General features: G+C 41.8%; 1 protein-coding gene across 5 annotated transcripts in view; it reads left to right on the forward strand.

Moving 5' to 3' along the window:
* Window positions 1-19,464, forward strand: part of GBE1 (1,4-alpha-glucan branching enzyme 1) — a 224,084-nt gene that overhangs the window by 63,561 nt on the left and 141,059 nt on the right. For all 5 annotated transcript variants that reach the window (XM_040338757.1, XM_040338756.1, XM_040338758.1 and 2 more), the window contains one exon: window positions 645-760. In XM_040338757.1, the coding sequence (XP_040194691.1) occupies window positions 645-760 (116 nt within the window). The remainder of the gene's footprint in view (window positions 1-644; window positions 761-19,464) is intronic.

The following is a 19,464-nucleotide window of genomic DNA, read 5'->3' on the forward strand; positions in this document are numbered from 1 at the left end:
GGTTATACACACTTTGATAAATCATCAATTTATTTTCCAGTCATTCTCTTTCAATAGAAATAATCGGTCTATAGTTGACAACCCATTTGATCAATACCCCACACATGAGGAAGTGGATTTTAATAGATAGTTGGAAGATATGATCTTGGTTATCAGTCACATCTCTGTTTCAATCATACAATCTTATAATCTGATCAATCAAAATACGATCGCATTTATGAATCTCAGCGCTGGCAATGCAAAATGAATAATTTTCCACCCTGGCAGATCAACCCAGTTTGACCAAATCTGGTCTAATTCGATCGGTAAGGAATGTGTGGCTTTTCATTTGTTTGCCAATTGGATCATTTTGATTGCATCGCAAATCGTTTGGATAATAAAATTAAAGCGTGTATGGCTGCCATTAGTAGAACTCACTGATGTCCTAAGAAGCCAGTATGAACATGCTGACTTGCAAATAGGTCTGTGTTTATGAATTTTGGGGCAAAAGTAGTCCTTTTTTTTTTTTTTTTTTTATAAAGAGGTTGATATCTTAGATTATTTCACCCAAATTAGAACAGATATTGCCCATGTGATTGATGTTTATAAGTCTACCACGGATGAATCAGAGCTTTTTAATTGATTATTGATTGGTTACCTTCTAGATGGCTGGAACCCCTTTTCACATCCATATAACAAGTTGGATTTTGGGAAATGGGAATTGCACATTCCTCCAAATGAAGATAAATCCCCACAAATACACCATGGATCAAAGATAAAGGTAGGTTGAATAAAAAATATTTGTGTTTATTGCAGACTCAAGTTAAATCCTCCATAAATTATGCAAGCCATTGTGCTGTTTGAAAAACTTGAATCTGAGCTGTTTCGATGAATGAAAACCCGCACTCCAGTATATGCTCATCCAGGCACTTTTAGCCAACCGTCAACAGTACAGCTGCATCCATAATGTCCTCACCCAGGAACCACCACTCAAGTGCACAATGGTGCTGCCTACCAGTGCCCACCAGTGCCAACTGTCAGTTCCCACAGTGCCACCTATCAATGTCACCAATCATGCCTCATCAACAGTGCTGCCCATCAGTGTCAACTACCAGTGCCCATCAGTCCCATCTATCAGTGGTATCTATCAGGGCCTAACAGTGCCGCCTTATCTGTCCCCATCAGTGCCGCCTTATCAGTGCCGCCTCATCCGCATATCAATGAAGGAGAAAAATTACCTGTTGTCAACATTTTATAACAAACTATTTCAAATTTTTCCGTCTTTGTTTGTTTAGCAAAACATAAAAACCCCAGTGGTGATTAAATATCACCAAATAAAGCTCTATTTGTGTGAAAAAAAATGATAAAAATGTAATTTGGGTACAGTGTTGCATGAACGCGCAATTGTCATTCAAAGAGTGACAGCACTGAAAACTGAAAATTGGTCTGGGCAGGAGGGGGGGTTTAAGTGGCCTGTAAGCAAGTGGTTAATAGAACATTTGGGGTGCATCAGCTATAGAACCCAGAGGTGGGACAATGTATTGTTTGTTAGTGGCATAGATGCAAAGTTTTTTTCCATTTCACATCGGGAATTTAGGAGGGTTTGTGTAAATTCTGGTGGAGTCAGTGACTTCCACTTCCTAGCGATATTGTTTCGCTGCCAGTAGTAAATGGATGAGAACTGGTCTATCCAATGGTGTAATAGGGCAAGTGTCAGGTCAGATGGAGTAGGGGACCCAATAATCACAGAGGATATTTTTTTTTCTTTTATTATTTTCCATATACAAAATTATTTTCCCAAAGTGTTTTCTTTTACTTGGGACTTACCACATATTTAGTTATGGCACTTTGTAACGACTGAAAATGCTACATGCAGGCATACCAAATGTTCTATCAAGTGTTTTATAAAGGCCACTGGGGGGGGTTGATTTACTTTACAAATGCAGTTGTTCTAGAGCGGGCATCTTCAAAGTCCAGGCCCGTTGGGATATTTTTCTGGCCCACATCCTTAGACTCACTGAAGGGATCATCTCTGTCAGGTTGCGTGGCCAGCACTGCGTTTTCATCCCCGTCGGCATGCAGTACAGGTCCCACAACCCCTCCTGGCGTCTCGCCTTCTCAATTGGTTACCAGGACTGCCGACATCCTAGGAACTAATGAAGTGCTTTAGTGTAGACCTGTTGCCAGCTCCCGCCTCATTGTTGACAAGTATCCTTTAGCGATGTCATTTCACACACAGCGTGCTTGTGTAATAACTGCAGGGTGGGAGCCAGGAGGTACAGCAGGTCTGCACAGTCAGTGTTATTACTGTCTGAGGCACACTGTACAGCAGTGAAGCACACATGCAAGGGGAAACTGTGCGATGGTTGCAAATTTCAAATGTGCCTGGGGTAGGGGGGAATAATTGGCTCACAGATATATGTGTGTGTGTGTGTGTGGAGGGGGGCAGATATGCAGGTGAGGAGTGGGCTCTCATGGGGACACAAATGTGTAGGGGGGTTTCTGATGGAGACACAAGTGTGTGGGGGGCTCTAATGGGCACATCAATTTGTGGGGATACTTCTACTGCAAGTCCTGATGAGTGAGACGGACACAAATGTACTTGGAGATGGGGACATGGGTGGGTGGGGAGACTGTGATGGGGACACTAGCATTTAGGTGTGGGGAGGGGGGGCAATACAGTAGCAACATCCAGTCCCGTTGTCAGCAGCCTGTTAAATTCTATTCTACTGCTGAGGATTTATTTATAAATATTTGTTTTAGCCCGTGTAAAATATACAATGTGGCCCTAGAAGTGAATAGTTTGGAGAACCCTGCTCTAGAGCTTAGTAAATAAGGTATACCTTCACTTTTATAAAGAATATCCAATCACATGCAAGGGAAATGGAAAAATAAATAAAAAAAGCTTGTGATTGGATGATGGAAGCCAGCAGAGCTTCTCCTCATTTACTAAGCTCTTGAGCAAGTGCACTTGCAGAGTGAAACTGTACTTGGAAAGTGCACAACCTATTTGCCTTTAGTAAATCCACCCGTAAAGGTCACAAATCATGTTCTTTCTTTCAGTTTTTTTTTTCTGCTCAGAGAACAGGCAGTATGCATTGTAGAAGGAAGAAGGGGAGGAGAGATACCAAAACATTAGCTACTGTATAGTTGAGCTAGCAAGTTTTATTTTTCGTACATCACCGGACACAGAGCATCCATAGTAATAACTACGTGGGTTATAGGCCACCTTCAGGTGATTAACACTGGCACACCCAAGACAGGAAGCCCCCCCCCCCTATATAACCCCTCCCATACAGGGAGTACCTGTTTTTTCGCCAGTGTGTATGGTGTTGGTCACGGGTAAAGAAGTGCTATGAAGAGCCCTGCTGGAAGGATCCTCTTGGATCAAGCAAGCTTTGCAATTGGATCCATCCAAAGTGCCATTGAGGCCAAAGTGGATTGTATCCGTGCCTCGGAGAAAGAAGACCAAGGTTTTGCCTGTAATGCCTCTCTCTTGGAGGGCTTGACCCTGGGACCCAGTTATTTGGTTTTTAATCAGATACCAAAGTTTTTTCTGGCAGGGTGCTATGCAGGTCCAGAGAAGTGGAACCCCTATTAAATTAAATAAAGGCGTTCCAGGGAGGGGATGAGGGGCATGGCTTGCGTAGTGGCTGGTACGTGACTCAGCTTCACGCTGTTTGCATGGCAACAGGGCGGACACATTTTAAAAGACTTGCTTTCAGGCAGCATCTGGCTGACGGAGGGACACAGCAGCGTTTTTTGGGTGGCATGTAAGCTGGTGTATGCAGGCATTCCCAGAGACAAATTTTGCTCAGCATTAGGCTGAACGTTGATAGCATCATTTGTTTGCTGGACTATAGCTCAGCAGTGGATGCACGTGTTATTAGTACCTCTGATTTGTACTTAGGACTATGCCTTCCAAAAAGTTGTGTACAAACCCTGCAAAAAAGTCTCCAAAGGCATCGCCGTCAGGCTCTGAGGATTAACATAGGGGCTGTTGGAGCTGCAGCTCCAGGCCCCTTCCTCAAGATAGGCCCATTTGCCCAAAAAAAAAAATCTCCAAAAAAAAAGATTGACTTTGAGAATTGTAGCTCGGCGACCAGGGGTCACAGAGACCCCATATTTGGGGGGGTATGTAGCTGAAGACCCACCCCACCACTGGGGGCTGCTGTCATTTATGGTTCCAGAGATACAGGGCTGCTTCCGCAGCCTGTCAGAAGCTACATGTAAAAATCATCATTTGTTTTTGCTAGAAAATTACTCAGGACCCTCAAACATTTATTTATATATATATATATATATATATATATATATATATATATATATATAGTTATAGCAGACACCCTATGGAATAAAATGGTGGTCTTTGCAACTTTTTATGTTACACTGTATTTGCGCAGCAATTTTTCAAATAGTTTTTTTTTTTTTTTTTTTTTTTTTAATGAATGAAACTGTTTCTTAAAAAAAACAAAAAAAAACAAAGTTTTAATTTTTTTTACAGGTTACATTTTTAGAGTTACAGAGAAGGTCTAGTGCTAGAATTATTGCTCTCACTCTAACAATAATGGCGTATGTAACCTGCGTGTATCTGGCTCTGATACTAGCCAGGGCCTTCCCAGCCACTGACTGGTATCTCTCCCCAGCCTGTCCCCACACACCCTCTCACCTGCTGACCTGTGGATGGGGGAATTACTTCTGCAGTGCAAACCTTTACATTTTTCCTTCCCAGATTCCTTCATGCTCCTCACCTGTACATAGTGCCCAGTGTCATACTCTCCACACTTCCCTCCTGTACATACTGCTTACATTAGGGTACACTTAACTTGTCGGACTGAGCCCTCCAGTGCTGTGTGGTGATCAATCCGGTGGGTCCTGGGGGCTTCCATCTTCACCCAGTCTTCCTTCTGGGCTCTGTGCCTTCGGTCAATTGCCTGGCTGGGCTGCGTTGATGTCATTCCCACGCATGCTCATGCGCATCCTCTCGCGCTCTCTCTCTCTCTCTCTCTCTCTCATCCCCCCCCTCCCTCTTACCCCTCTCTCATCCTCTTTCTCACCCTCCCTCTCTTTCTTTAATTTAATTTGTTATAACAAAAAATTGTTTGCATATTTATTTATAAAAGGCCCACCAAAATCCTCAGCACCATGCCCATGATGTTCTTAATCTGGCCCTGATCCTAGTCATGTTGGGCCAGATTCACAAAAGAGATATGACGGCGTATCTCCTGATACGCCGTCGTATCTCTGTGTTAGGGCAATCCTAACGATGCGACTTATTCATAAAATCAGTTACGCATAGCTAGCCCTAAGATCCGACAGGTGTAATTGAATTACACTGTCGGATCTTAAGGATGCAACTCTAGGCCGGCCGCTAGGTGGCGAGGCCTTTGCGGTCGGCGTAGAATATGCAAATGAATACTTACGGCGATCCCCGAACGTTCGAGCTGCCCGTCGATCTAACTTTACATTGTTTCCGTCGAGTTACGTCGCGTAAAATTAGGGCTACCTCCTAGATGTCCTAAGCCATGTTAAGTATGGCCGTCGTTCCCGTGTCGAAATTTAAAAAACAACGTCGTTTGCTTAAGTCGTCCGTGAATGGCGCTGGATGCCATTTACGTTAACGTCTAAGCAAATGACGTCGGTGCGACGTCATTTAGCGCAATGCACGTCGGGTAATTTACCCGACGGAGCATGCGCAGTACGTTCGGCGCGGGAACGCGCCTAATTTAAATGGTGCCCGCCCCATTTGAATAGGGAGGGCTTGCGCCGAGCGCATTTACGATACACCGCCGCAAGTTTACAGGTAAGAGTTCTGAGAATCGGGCACTTACCCTGTAAACCTGCGGCGGTATAACGTAAATCACATACGTTACGCTGCCCAGGAGCAACGTAATTCTATGTGAATCTGGCCCGTAGTTTTTTCCATCCATAGTGTAGCTTTATTTTGCTTTTGAGCCCAACTTTGCTAAATGCTGAACTCCACATTTCTTCTGAGAAAGTCCAGCTGGGCAATTGCATTTTGGAAACAAATTCAATCCCCTGGAGTTCTTTTCAATACTGTTAACCATTTTGTTGTTTTTAGGATTTTGTCGCTTTTACCTTGTGGATTTTATTCTGCATCATTTCCAGTCCCAAGCAAATTACAGTTGCTGAAAACTACCTTGATTAGTTGAACTCTTTGGAAAGTGTGCACAGCTGATTTTTGGAGCTAGAATTGCATTACAGTGTAATGACTTGCTTGCCCTGCAGGAAGGAAATTAGTTATCTCAACTATTTTACATTTGCTTTAGAAATCAATGTGCAAATACAAGCTTGGCAAATAGCTGTATTATAACCCAGCAAAGTGATCTGCATTGGTGTTCTCCTGATGTGCACAGTACATAATATGGATGCAAAGATACTCCATGTTTATTATGATATTTAGTGTTTTAAGCAGACCTTACAGATATGGCATTTAACTTTAGTTTTATAGAAAAAAAAGCTCTTATTTATAAATGTAGTAATGTATAGCATCCTATGAGAATCCACCTTGTAATGTTCTGGCTGTAGCAGAGTGCATTTCTTTGGTTGCTGTACATTAGAATATGAATGCCTTATCAAATCGGCCCACTGTGGCATCTTCTGACACTTGCAGATTCCAAAGTCATTTGGATCCTTTCTCCTAAAGCAGGTTATTAACATTACACAATAGCTGAGGAATTTGCACAATATTACAACAATTTTTTCTTCTCTGTGCATTGTCACGTGTCTGTTTACTTAACCACTTAAGACTCAGACTAAAATGCAGGTAAAGGACCGGGCCAGTTTTTGCGATTCGGCACTGCGTCACTTTAATTGACAATTGCGCGGTCGTGCGACGTGGCGTCTTTTTTCCCCCACAAATAGAGCTTTCTTTTGGTGGTATTTGATCACCTCTGCGGTTTTTATTTTTTGCGCTATAAACAAAAATAGAGCAACCTTTTTGCTATAATAAATATCCCCCAAAAATATATAAAAAAAAAAAATTTTTCCCCTCAGTTTAGGCCGATACGTATTCTTCTACCTATTTTTGTTAAAAAAAAATTGCAATAAGCGTTTATTGATTGGTTTGCGCAAAATTTATAGTGTTTACAAAATAGGGGATAGTTTATTGCATTATTATTAATATTTAATTTTTTACTACTAATGGCGGCGATCAGCGTTTTTTTTTTTTTTTCGTGACCGCGACATGGGGGACACATCGGACAATTTTGACACATTTTTGGGACAATTGTCATTTTCACAGCAAAAAATTCTATAAAAATGCATTGTTTACTGTGAAAATTACAATTGCAGTTTGGGAGTTAACCATTAGGGGGCACTGAAGGGGTTAAGTGTGACCTCATATGTGTTTCTAACTGTATGGGGGCGGGGCTGGACTTGTGACATCATTCATTGTGCTTCCCTATATCAGGGAACACACGATCAATGACAGCGCCACAGTGAAGAACAGGGAAGGTGTGTTTACACACGGCTCTCCTCGTTCTTCAGCTCCGGGGACCGATCGCGGGACTCCAGCTGCGATCGGGTCCGCGGGTTCCACGGTCACGGAGCTTCGGACCGGGGCACGCGCCCGCGACCCACGGCTGGGCACTTAAAGAGGACGTACAGGTACGTGCTAGTGCCATTCTGCCAACGTAAATGTGCAGGAGGTGGTATTTAAGTGGTTAAAGGGGTTGTAAAGGTAAAAAAATGTTTCCCTAAATAGCTTCCTTTACCTTAGTGCAGTCCTCTATCACTTACCTCATCCTTCGATTTTGCTTTAAATGTCCTTATTTCCTGTTCTTCTGTCTGTAACTAGACACCGTAATGCGAGGCTTTCTCCCTGGTGTGGAGAAAGCCTCTTCAGGGGGGAGGGGGCAAGCAGGAGTGTCAGGACACTCTCTACTTTGCAGATAGAGAAAGGAGCTGTGTGTTAGTGGGTGTCCCAGAGGTTATCAAATACCCAGAGGTGATCAAATACCACCAAAAGAAAGCTCTATTGGTGGGAACAAAATTATAAAAATTTAGTTTGGGTATAGTGTAGCACGACCGCGCAATTGTCATTCAAAGGGCAACAGCACTGAAAGCTGAAAATTGGTCTGGGCGGGAAGGTGTATAAGTGCCCTGTATGGAAGTGGTTAAGCTGCATAGAAACCAATCAGCTTCTAATCTCAGCTTGTTCAATTAAGCTTTTTGGTTTCTATACAAAAGTGAGCCTGATTTTGCACTCTCCAGCTTTAGTAAATTTACCCCATAGGGACTAATGTATGAAATGTGCTGAAGAGAACACTAAAATTAGTTTTAGAAATCCAGACCAAGTATTCTATACAGGGTACACACACTCATGTCTTATGTATTTACTTTTTATGGCATATATACAGCCTTAACATTGTCTCTTGTATAGAAGTAACCACATTCATCTTGAAAACGTTTCCTCTTCGATCCCCCCCAGTGATAATGGGAGAATATGTTCGGTGTTAGGCCTCATATCCCAGAAACTATTTTAAAGAATAGAAGCAAACATTTAGTTTTTTATTTTCCTTTAAGGGATATAAGATGCCTATTACCTTCAGATTATACTGCCATCTATAAGAAGATTGGACACAGAAAGTGGTAGGCCATCCTAGGATAACCCTTCCCCCACTACCAGCATCCCTAAGTTCTTAGCTAGTATCCTTGGAGGATAGACATCTTCTCATTGGCTCTGCTTTGTGGAAGGCTTTTTTTTCTTCTAAAGAGCTGTGTCATTGGATACGGAACAATACTTCACTTGGATTTTCTCAATTGGATGAAATCTTTCCTTCCTGCAGCATGGTCTAGACCTGTTTAACTTTCAGCCCTTTTAAGGGCCAGATTTCTGCTCCTTCTATCTTGTTTTAGAGAATTTGCAATGTGGTTCCCCTGTTCATTTCCCCTGTGACTCTGGAGTCTGAATCTGGTCATCTCTGTCATCAAAAATTATTATTCAAATGCCTCATAGCCATTCCTATCTCTACTGTTACCATCGGTGGTCATTGCTGCTCTATCCTGCAAAGAAACATTTCTGATTTTGTATTGTGGCTCGGGAATTCCTTCTTGCTTAAGGTAGTTTCTGCCTTTCACCTTAACCAGGACATTGTTGTTCCATCCTTCTGTCCAACTCCAGTTCACCACAAGGAAATTTTACTTTCATTGTCTGCATGTGGTGTGAGCTGTTTTTTTTTTCAACCACTGCTTCCTATAGAAACCCTGAACCATTCTTGTAATCCTGGAGTAATCCTGGATTAACCCTGTATGGGTGAGCCGGCTTCACGTCCCACTGTGTCCCACTGGCTTGGACAAACCATCATTCAACCTTATGGTCTCAAAGATCGGGGTTCCACTACCAGAGTGCTATCAAGGTGCACTCTAAATCTGAGCGTAATTTTTGGACTTTTTGGCATCCAGCAAACATTTACCCGATTTTGCAAGGCTGCCAACTGTGTTTTTTTGCTAACAGGTTTTTTTAAGTTCTACAAAATGGACTTCTGATGCCAGCTTCAGGCATAAGGTATTTCAGGCTGACTGGCAGTACCCAGCCCTCTGTTTTTATTCTTGAGTCTGTTCGCGTTTGTTGCTGTGTTTACCATTTGTATTGCTTTTGGAAGTCACAAATGTAAAAGATGCCCTTTAATGGATGAGAAGAAAATAGGATTTGTGTATTCTCAATAACATTTTCTTGGAGTTTATTATTTTTGTACAGAAATTCTATAGCACCGACAGTTTTCACAATGCTTTACAAAGACAGTACAATTCAACACAATTCAATACAAGAGCAAACGGAGGGCCCTGCTGGATAGAGCTTGCACTCAAAAAGCGGATGGTCAAGTGACAGAAAAGGTAGTAATTATGGGCGATGAGTCCATTGAGGAACATAGATCCCACTCCTCCTGTGTTTTATGTTCAGGCTCTCTGTACTGCTTTGCTACAAAATTGAGGCATGCTGGTAGAAGGAGGCAGGGGCGGACTGACAACTCCTGGGGCCCCTGGGCAATAGAAGATTGTGGCCCCCTAGGTTTACAGGTGGCCGCCATGCCAAGAGTAAGTAACAAACAAAGCTTATAGAGTACAGCAGTCAGGTTGAGCACCACGCTCACATCAAAGTCCCAACATTGACATTAGAGCAGTAAAACTTTAAAATTGTACTGTGCAGTTTAAAATAAATTGCAAAGGCTGGTTGAAAATCAGAATTAAAAAGCACTGTCTGACATCAAAATGAATGCGACAAAAGACACTTAAATGAAAAATATCTAAAACCATTAACTTAGAAAAGCTAGGGATAGAAAAAAAAATGGTCATAAAATTGGGCAGTATAGAGAAACTTATGATACAACATTAGCTCTTTATAGGACTACGTGCCGAATGGCTGTACCTGAAAGTGTGCGGGGACTTCATCCTCGTTTATTAACTGCAACCCTTAACTCATATTATTTTACAGTGAGGTTTGTGTGCTTGTCGTTTTTTTTATGCTGTACAGCATTAGCGATTCATGCAGTTGCAAAGTGAGTTTGAGTAAGCTGTGGCCTAGAGAAACACATGGTCTTTGGTCACCCAGATTCCATTTTTTATGTAGGAAACACTATTGTTGCTTCAGTTACACCAATGAGATGCATTTTACAAGGGGCAGTTTGGTGGTACAATTACTGCTTTCACCTGGGTGTTCTGTCTCTAGGACAGAGAGCTAAATCTTCTTGCTCTATAAACTTAAGATACCATATTTCTTTGATATTAGAATTATTGGAACAAGCCAGGTGAAACTACAAATTGATAAAATAAACATCAATCAGTACAATATTGCCTATAATAAGGAAACAATGCTCTATAACATAGAATGAGATCATAACAACTTACTTTTTAAGCTCTCTGAGGGGTGATGGGGAGAGATTGAAGAAACAGACTTGCTGTCTTTATGCAAACTCCTAAAATGGTGGCTGACTCGCTTACTAGACTCAGAATACACTAGTTCCTACCAACTTTAGTAACACATTCTAAGACTTTACAATACAGGTATGTAACTAAAACCAGCAGCTAAAGTTATACCAGAAAGGGACAGTAGGGGGGGGGGGGCTATGCTCTGCATATAACCAGCTTTGTGTACGTCAAGGAAAAAAACAACGTATTAATCACATAAACACAGTAAATGAATAAAGGCCCAATGGACAGAACACTGGGTGCTTCAGTTTCTCCTATGCCCTGCACACCAAGCGGAATTTCCGTCGGAAAAAAGTTGGATGTTTTTTTCAGATGTAATTCCGCTCAAGCTTGGCTTGCATACACACGGTCACACAAGTTCTCTGAACTTTCAAGCCTTAAGAAGGCGGTGACGTACAACACTATGAAAAAGAAGTTCAGTGCTTCCGAGCATGCATGTTATTTTCCCCAGTCGAAATTGCATACGGACGAACAGATTTTCCAATAGGATTTTTTTCCGTCTGAAAAATTGAGAACCTGCTCTCAAACCTTTACTGGCGTTTAATTCCACCAGCAAAAGTCTTGATGGAGCATACACGCTGTCAGAATTTCCGATGAAAGGCTCACATCAGACTTTTGCGAAAAAATTGTTGGCGCAAAGAAAGGTAGGTAATAGACAACAGTGACTCTTGAATCTAAATAAAATATCATGAATAAGGACTTAGTAAAGAAAGTTAGTGGCTGATTAGTCATGAAGTATTGTATAAAAGTTCATGAAAAGAGTTCATAAGCGCTTGGCGGCAGCAGTCCCAGAAAGCAGAAGCAGGCACATCAGACTTTTGCTGGCAGAAATTCCGCTCATGTGTATGGGGCATAAAGGTTTAAAGGTTATTGCAGAAGTACAAACAGTGCCTCCATAAAGGTACTGTTTAATTAAGCAAATTCCCCTGATAAGCCTCAGATGGAACCAACTATTACTTCACTCCTGCTTAAAATAGAGCTTCAGGCAAACCAGTAAATACATGGCTAATAATTGCTTACAATTTCACCTTTACAATCACACAGAGCCATTTAGGATACTGACTATAACGAGTGCTTCCATAAAAGACACCAATATGAAAAAACATTAGCTTGCCTTTCCCATAGAGCACTGTACGTTATGCGGCATACTGGAATAATTGCATCAGAGGTGGTACATTGTACTGTCTCCAGTATGTACATTCAGTGCTATATTTCACAGTTAAGAAGTACAGTTGAACCTCGGATTACGAGCATACTCCTGGAACTGATTCTGATTGTAATCCGGAGTATGCTCGTAATCTAAAGTACTTGCATATCAAAGCGAGTTTTCCCATTGAAGTCAATGGAAACGAAAATAGTTTGTTCCTCACTGACTTCAATGAGATGCAATACCGAATGCGGCCAGAGGTGAGGGGCGCCAGAGAGCGCCGAAAAGGCCCGAGGACACTTTGGCTCGTTTCCTTACGCCCTCCGTACCTCAGGCCAAATGAGGAACTGCAGGCCAATGTTCGGCTTTTCTCGGCTCCTGCGCCCCCGTACCTCAGGCCAAATGAGGTACTGCAGGCCTATTTTCGGCTCTGCTCGGCTTCTGTGCCCCTATACCTCAGGGTAACCAAGTTGCTCTTAAACCGAGGTTCCACTGTACATACTGACAAACACACTATTAAATGCCATTGTACATATGGAGTTGTACCCTTGCGTTTTCAACATTTTCCAGTACAAGCCAGCATATACAGTTTGATCAGGGATTAAAATTGGTCTGGTCAGTTAAAAAAAAGTACTTCCCATGCAAAAATGTGGGTAATCTAGAAATCCGTATCTGCCAAAAATGCTGTCTTCTAATGATAATGTCATTAAATTTCACAATATTTGTGAGTAATCTTTCTTCAAACATTCTTCACATCTGGGCTTGCAAAAACCTTGCTGTTGGAGGAAAATATTTAATATAATCGAAGATATCCCTGGTATACTAGTACTGCCAGAGCTAGCTCTAGCAACTCTACACATAGGTATAGACAAATATCCCCCCTCATACAGGGTAGTAGTTGCGCATATAATTATAGCAGCCAAACTGGTCATTGCCGGACACCAGAAAAGCAGCCTCACTCAAGTCAATCTCGGTTATCAATATGAATTACTCTTAGCTATTAGGTCAGCCTCTTGCACATCGTTTGACAGAAATTGGAAACCATGGGTTGAATGATACCTGTGAAATGTTCTTGTTGAATTGACATCAAATTCATGTGTTGTTCTTGTGGAATTTTTAAAGCTCTTGCTCTTGTAGGACATCTCCTACCTATTCTCTTTGTTCTGTTGATTTTTGCTCTAAAGGTCATGTATAGCGCACCTTTCTTGCACATTTGTTTATATTTTTAAAGCTTATGTATGGTTTTATACACCTTTTCTACTCTTCCATATTTTCCAATGTGTGTAAATTTAAAATTCAATAAAAACGTTTATGGAAAAAGTCCATGGAAAGAGTATATCTCTCCCAAGGGGCTGCTGACACAAAAATCATTCAACTCAAATAATTCAGGGAAATACAAACTGCGATCCTAACAGCAAATTTCTGAAGATGTGAGCTTAAAAAGGTAACCAGCCAAGCGCTGTGTAAAGAAAGGCATTGAGGAGTCTAGGAAACCCACAATGATCTAAAAAATGTATGTCTGTGCATACATCTGTCCCCAGCCTGCTAGAGAGTACAAGCAATTATATTAGTATAATTCGAAATATTTGCTTGCATCCTAAAAAGTCAGATTCCCCCAACTTTTCTCGATTTGGCAGGACTTTACTGGGGTTTCTGCAAAATCTTTAGGTCCTGCGGATACAGAAACAGTTTTATTAATCTTATGCATTGGTCTGTACTTCCTATGTGTGGTTTGGCTTTAAAGGGGTTGTAAAGAATCTTATGCATTAAGGTGAAAAAACACCTGGCTGTCACGGGCCCCCCAGCCCCCCATTTTACTTACCTGAGCCCGTTCACCTGTTGCGTCCTCTTCTCCAGGGAGTCCTGGCGTTGATTGGATAGATTGATAGCAGCACAGCCATTGGCTTCCACTGCTGTCAATCAAATTCAATGACGTGGCAGCCGGAGGTCGGGACAAAGTCATACACTCAGCATCTATAGACGCCGAGTGTATGACATGGGAGCGCGCCCGCAAGGTAACCCCCTTGGAAGAACACTTCCCAGAGGGGGTTAGCTATTGTAGGGAGGAGCCAAGAGAGCCACCGTGGGACCCCAGAACAGGAGTATCGGGGGACCATTCTGTGCAAAACAAACTGCACAGTGGAGGTAAGTATGACATGTTTGTTATTTAAAAAAAACAAAAAAAACTTGAATATCATTTTAACTACTTCAAACAGCAGAGGCGAGATGTGAAAACAGGTGATGAAGGGCACCCTCACCTTAAAGAATGTAAAATTAAGTCAAGTTTCATCAATGTAGCAAAAAAATATTTATAGACAAATACTGTATTATATTTGTTCTGCTTTTTATGTGAACACTGCTCAGCAATATCTTTTCTCAGCGGCCAAGCAAGTTTAATAAAAAGATGTAAGAGGTCATGTAGCCTAGGACAAGATTATGTCAGTTCAGCCTTTATGCTTTGCTGGAAACATCATCTCAGAACTTTACCTGAGATTGTTTCCCCCCAAATATTCAGTTTCTCTCTAAATAATGTCTTGGTAGGGTTCAGAAACGGTAACATAATACAGAAAATGTTAAAACAGAGTTTTTATTTCCTTTAAGACAATGTTAACCACTTCCAGACCTGCGCACGACGATGTACGTCCTATTTTTAAAGACGGATATCTCGGTAACGGCAGCAGCTGCTGTCACAACCGAGGTATCCATCTTTAGTGTGCGCGGTCTGGAATCCGATAATGGCGGTCTCCGCGGCGGATTCACCGCGAGATCGCCGTTATCGGTGGCGGGAGAGGGGCCTCCCGCCGCTCTCCCGCGCCCTCCGCCACTTACCGGAGCCGTCGGTAGCGGCGGAGGCGATCGGATGCTGTCGGCTGGTGAGCGGGGACGAGACTGAAGGAAAAATCTCCTTCGCCCGTCCCCATAGCTCGGCTGGGCGGAAGTGACGTCAAAACGTCAGTCCCGCCCAGCCTCTTAAAGAGACAAATTTTTTTTTTGGTCATTTGAAAAAATGACATTTTTTATTTTTTTTCTATTTTTTGCATTTAAGCCCAAATATGAGATCTGAGGTCTTTTTGACCCCAGATCTCATATTTAAGAGGACCTGTCATGCTTTTTTCTATTACAAGGGATGTTTACATTCCTTGTAATAGGAATAAAAGTGATAATTTTTTTTTTTTTTTTTTTTCAGTGTTAAAAATTCTAAAATAAATAAAAATAAATGCGAAAAGCAAAAAAAAATTTTTTTAAAGCGCCCCGTCCCGACGAGCTCGCGCGTAGAAGCGAACGCATACGCGAGTAGCGCCGACATATGAAAACGGTATTCAAACCACACAAGTGAGGTATCGCCGCGATCGTTAGAGCGAGAGCAATAATTTTAGCCTTAGGCCTACTCTGTAACTCAAAAAATGCAACCTGTAGAATTTTTTAAACGTCGCCTATCAAGATTTTTAAGGGTAAAAGTTTGACGCCATGCCACGAGCGGGCGCAATTTTTAAGCGTGACATGTTGGGCATCATTTTACTCGGCGTAACATTATCTTTCAAAATATATAAAACAATTGGGCCAAATTTATTGTCTTATTTTTTAATTCAAAAAAGTGAATTTTTTCCAAAAAAAGTGCGCTTGTAAGAGCGCTGCGCAAATACGGTGTGACAAAAAGTATTGGAATGACCACTATTTTATTCTCTAGGGTGTTAGAAAAAAAAAATATATAATGTTTGGGGGTTTTAAGTAATTTTCTAGCAGAAAAAAATGTTTTAGTCTTGCAAACACCGAATCTGAAAAACACCTAAGGTCTGGAAGTGGTTAAAGGACAACTTCACCTTCAGAGAAATTGTCCTTTAAGTAACCACGCACTCCACAGAGTGCAGCCCACATACAAGAATGACCATACTTCCTGTCCCAGTGACCATTACAAAGAAAATGCACCAGCAGGTTTCTCTTCCTATTGCACATAGACACCACAGCACTATTCATGCTATGGGGAGCTGTAGTCTCATGGCTATGTCCAATAATTCATTGGAGCATGAATGGATGGGGCCATGGCATGTGGGTACAGTAGTAAGAGAACACAGCTGAGTGGGCTGCACTTGGCGAGGTGGTGCTTCTTCAAAAAATGAAAAGGGTAAATGGACCCCCTACTGCTGGTTAATGCCATAATGTGCTAGTATGTACTGCATACTAGCACATTATGACAAACTTGCCTTTCAAACTGAGTCCTCTTCCATTTCTCTTCTGTCAGTGCATGGTTCTTTCATCTTTGCCTGATCCTCCTTCTGGGTTTGCGCGCTCTGGCTGTTTTGACATACCTCCTGCATATGCACTTGTAAATAGTAACCAGCCCCCGCAAAAAATAATACTTGAACCCAATCTGGATCCAGCGTTGTGCAGATCTGCAGCCCCCCATGCTCTCACAGACTTGACTGAGAGCTAACATAGCCATTGGATCCTGCTGCTGTGAGTTAAAACCTGTTAGTACCCGTGCCACCTGTGAAGAGAAACCGCTTTGTGGGGCCGGTTGTCCAACCAGTATGAAGCCTACAGAAGCAACAGCAAAGCGAAGTAATAATGCCTGTTCCATTTCCTTTAGGGTCCTTTCACACATGCGGACCGTTCGTCCGTTTTTTCATACGTCCGTTTATGGACTGCAATGCTTTCCAATGGGATAGCGTACTAACATCCGTCTCCGTTTTTTGGAACGGAAGAAAACCCTAAAGTGGATGTTAGCGGACGATCCGTTTAACATCCCATCCGCTAACATCCGTTTTTCATCAAAATATGTAATAAAAATAAAGTTCTAAAAAAAAAAAACGGATGAAAGAACGAATGAAAAACGGATGACAACTGATGAAAAACGGATGACAACTGATGAAAAACGGATGTAAAACGGATCAACTGATGATAAAAAACTGATCTAAAAAACGTTCCGCACGTGTGAAAGAACCCTTAAGTAAAATTGCATCAGATGCTTACTATTCAGAAAGGGAGGCGGCAGGAGCTCCAAAAACAGGATTTGTTTTTAACTTTAAATTTCTGCTTGTGATTATTTTTTTTTTTTTTCTTTTGATACAAATGAAAATATAATAGGTAACTTTATAGATAGTATACTGGTTTAATCAAGTCTTTGATTAAAATATTTTGTAATGTTTAATTTTTTTTCCCCCCACCACTTGCTGCTTTCTTGTATTTCAGCAAGCCGCTAATGCTCCTGGAGATTGTTTTTGAGGCTGGGACTGAACGCCATAAATCTCTGCTGACCAGTACATTTATCTTGAGTTCTAACGTGATAGACTGATAAAAGTAGCTGCTCCAGGCAGCAGATAGACTGGCACACTTTAAATCTAAAGCAACTTTTTTACATACTGTATCTAGCTGTACTGAAACTAAACCTGCAGACCTGATTATAGGAAGCTCCGGGCTATGATTCACCTTCATACAATGTGGCTTGTCATTGAATGCAACAAATACTTGTCAACCATCCTTTGCAAACTTTATGGTGTGCTATATCAGCAATTGTGAATATAGGGGACAGACAATATTGCATCGGTAAATACCACAGAAAAGAAAAAAAGGTTTAACACAATAAAAAGAAAACTGTAATGAATATTAAATAAAATGTATTTTAACCTGTGTATAAATCATACCGTCACATCCAAGGAAATGGAATCAAGACTTCCCCCTAATCTTATCAGACCACTGGGAAACCCACTTATTTGAACAAAGCCATACCTGTTTTACTCAGTACTTTTGGGGTTTAAATATTGCTACCAACTTTAACCACTTCCCGACGGCCGTACGACTTTGTACGGCCGCAGGGTGGCTCTACATCTCTGGGAGGCCGTGTTTTTACGGCCTGCGCGCGCAGCCAGCGGCGCGCGCGCGCGCTCGCCGCATCGCTGAGATGCCGATGCGAGTGCCTGGCGGCCGCGATGTCCGCCACGGACTCGCGATCGGCGGCTACAGGGACAAGACGTGGAGCTCTGTGTGTAAACACAGAGCTCCACGTCCTGTCAGGGGAGAGAGGAGACGGATCTGTGTCCCTTGTACATAGGGACACAGCATCGGTCACCTCCCCCAGTCACCCCCCTTCCCCCACAGTTAGTAACACAATTCAGGGTACACATTAACCCCTTCCTCACCCCCTAGTGTTAACCCCTTCAATGCCAGTCACATTTATACAGTAATTAGTGCATATTTATTGCACTGATCGCTGTATAAATGTGAATGGCGCCAAAAATGTGTCAAAAGTGTCCGATGTCTCCGCCATAATGTCGCAGTCACGAAAAAAAATGCTGATCGCCGCCATTAGTAGTAAAAAAAAATAATAATTCTGTCCCCTATTTTGTAAGCGCAATAACTTTTGCACAAACCAGACGCTTCTTGCGATTTTTTTTTTTTTTTTTAACAAAAATATGTAGAATAATACGTATCGCCTAGACTGAGAATTTTTTTTTTTTTTTTTTTAAATTGGGTAATTTATTATAGTAACAAGTAAAAAATATTGTTTTTTTTTCAAAATTGTCGCTCTATTTTTGTTTATAGCGCAAAAAATAAAAACCGCATAGGTGATCAAATACCACCAAAATAAAGCTCTATTTGTGGGGAAAAAAGGATGTCAATTTTGTTTGGGAGCCACGTCGCATGACCACGCAATTGTCAGTTAAAGCGACGCAGTGCCGGAAGCTGAAATTTCACCTGGTCAGGAAGGAGTATATGTGCCCAGTAAGGAAGTGGTTAAAGGGGTTGTAAAGTAAAAACAAAAAATCCCTAAATAGCTTCCTTTACCTTAGTGCAGTCCTCCTTCACTTACCTCATCCTTCCATTTTGCTTTTAAATGTCCTTATTTCTTCTGAGAAATTCTCACTTCCTGTTCTTCTGTCTGTAACTACACACAGTAATGCAAGGCTTTCTCCCTGGTGTGGGGAAAGCCTCTTGAGGGGGGAGGGGGCGAGCAGGAGGTTCAGTACGCTCTCTACTTTGCAGATAGAGAAAGGAGCTGTGTGTTAGTGGGCGTCCTGACTATCCTGCTCGCCCCCTCCCCCCTCAAGAGGCTTTTTCCACACCAGGGAGAAAGCCTCGCATTACTGTGTGTAGTTACAGACAGAAGAACAGGAAGTGAGGATTTCTCAGAAGAAATACGGACATTTAAAAGCAAAATCGAAGGATGAGGTAAGTGAAGGAGGACTGCACTAAGGTAAAGGATGCAATTTAGGGATTTTTTTTTTTATTTACAACCCCTTTAAAGCTACACAAAAAAAAGGATGAATCGTGTTGTATTACGTTTCATTAGATTTATCTAAAAATATTGTTGAAATGGATTTCATTTTTACATGCTGATTAAGGCCTATTGTAAGAATAAAAAGTGCAAGGCAAGCTAGGTTGGGTATTTT

Source organism: Rana temporaria, chromosome 2, assembly GCF_905171775.1.
Source record: "Rana temporaria chromosome 2, aRanTem1.1, whole genome shotgun sequence".
Taxonomy (NCBI): Eukaryota; Metazoa; Chordata; class Amphibia; order Anura; family Ranidae; genus Rana; species Rana temporaria.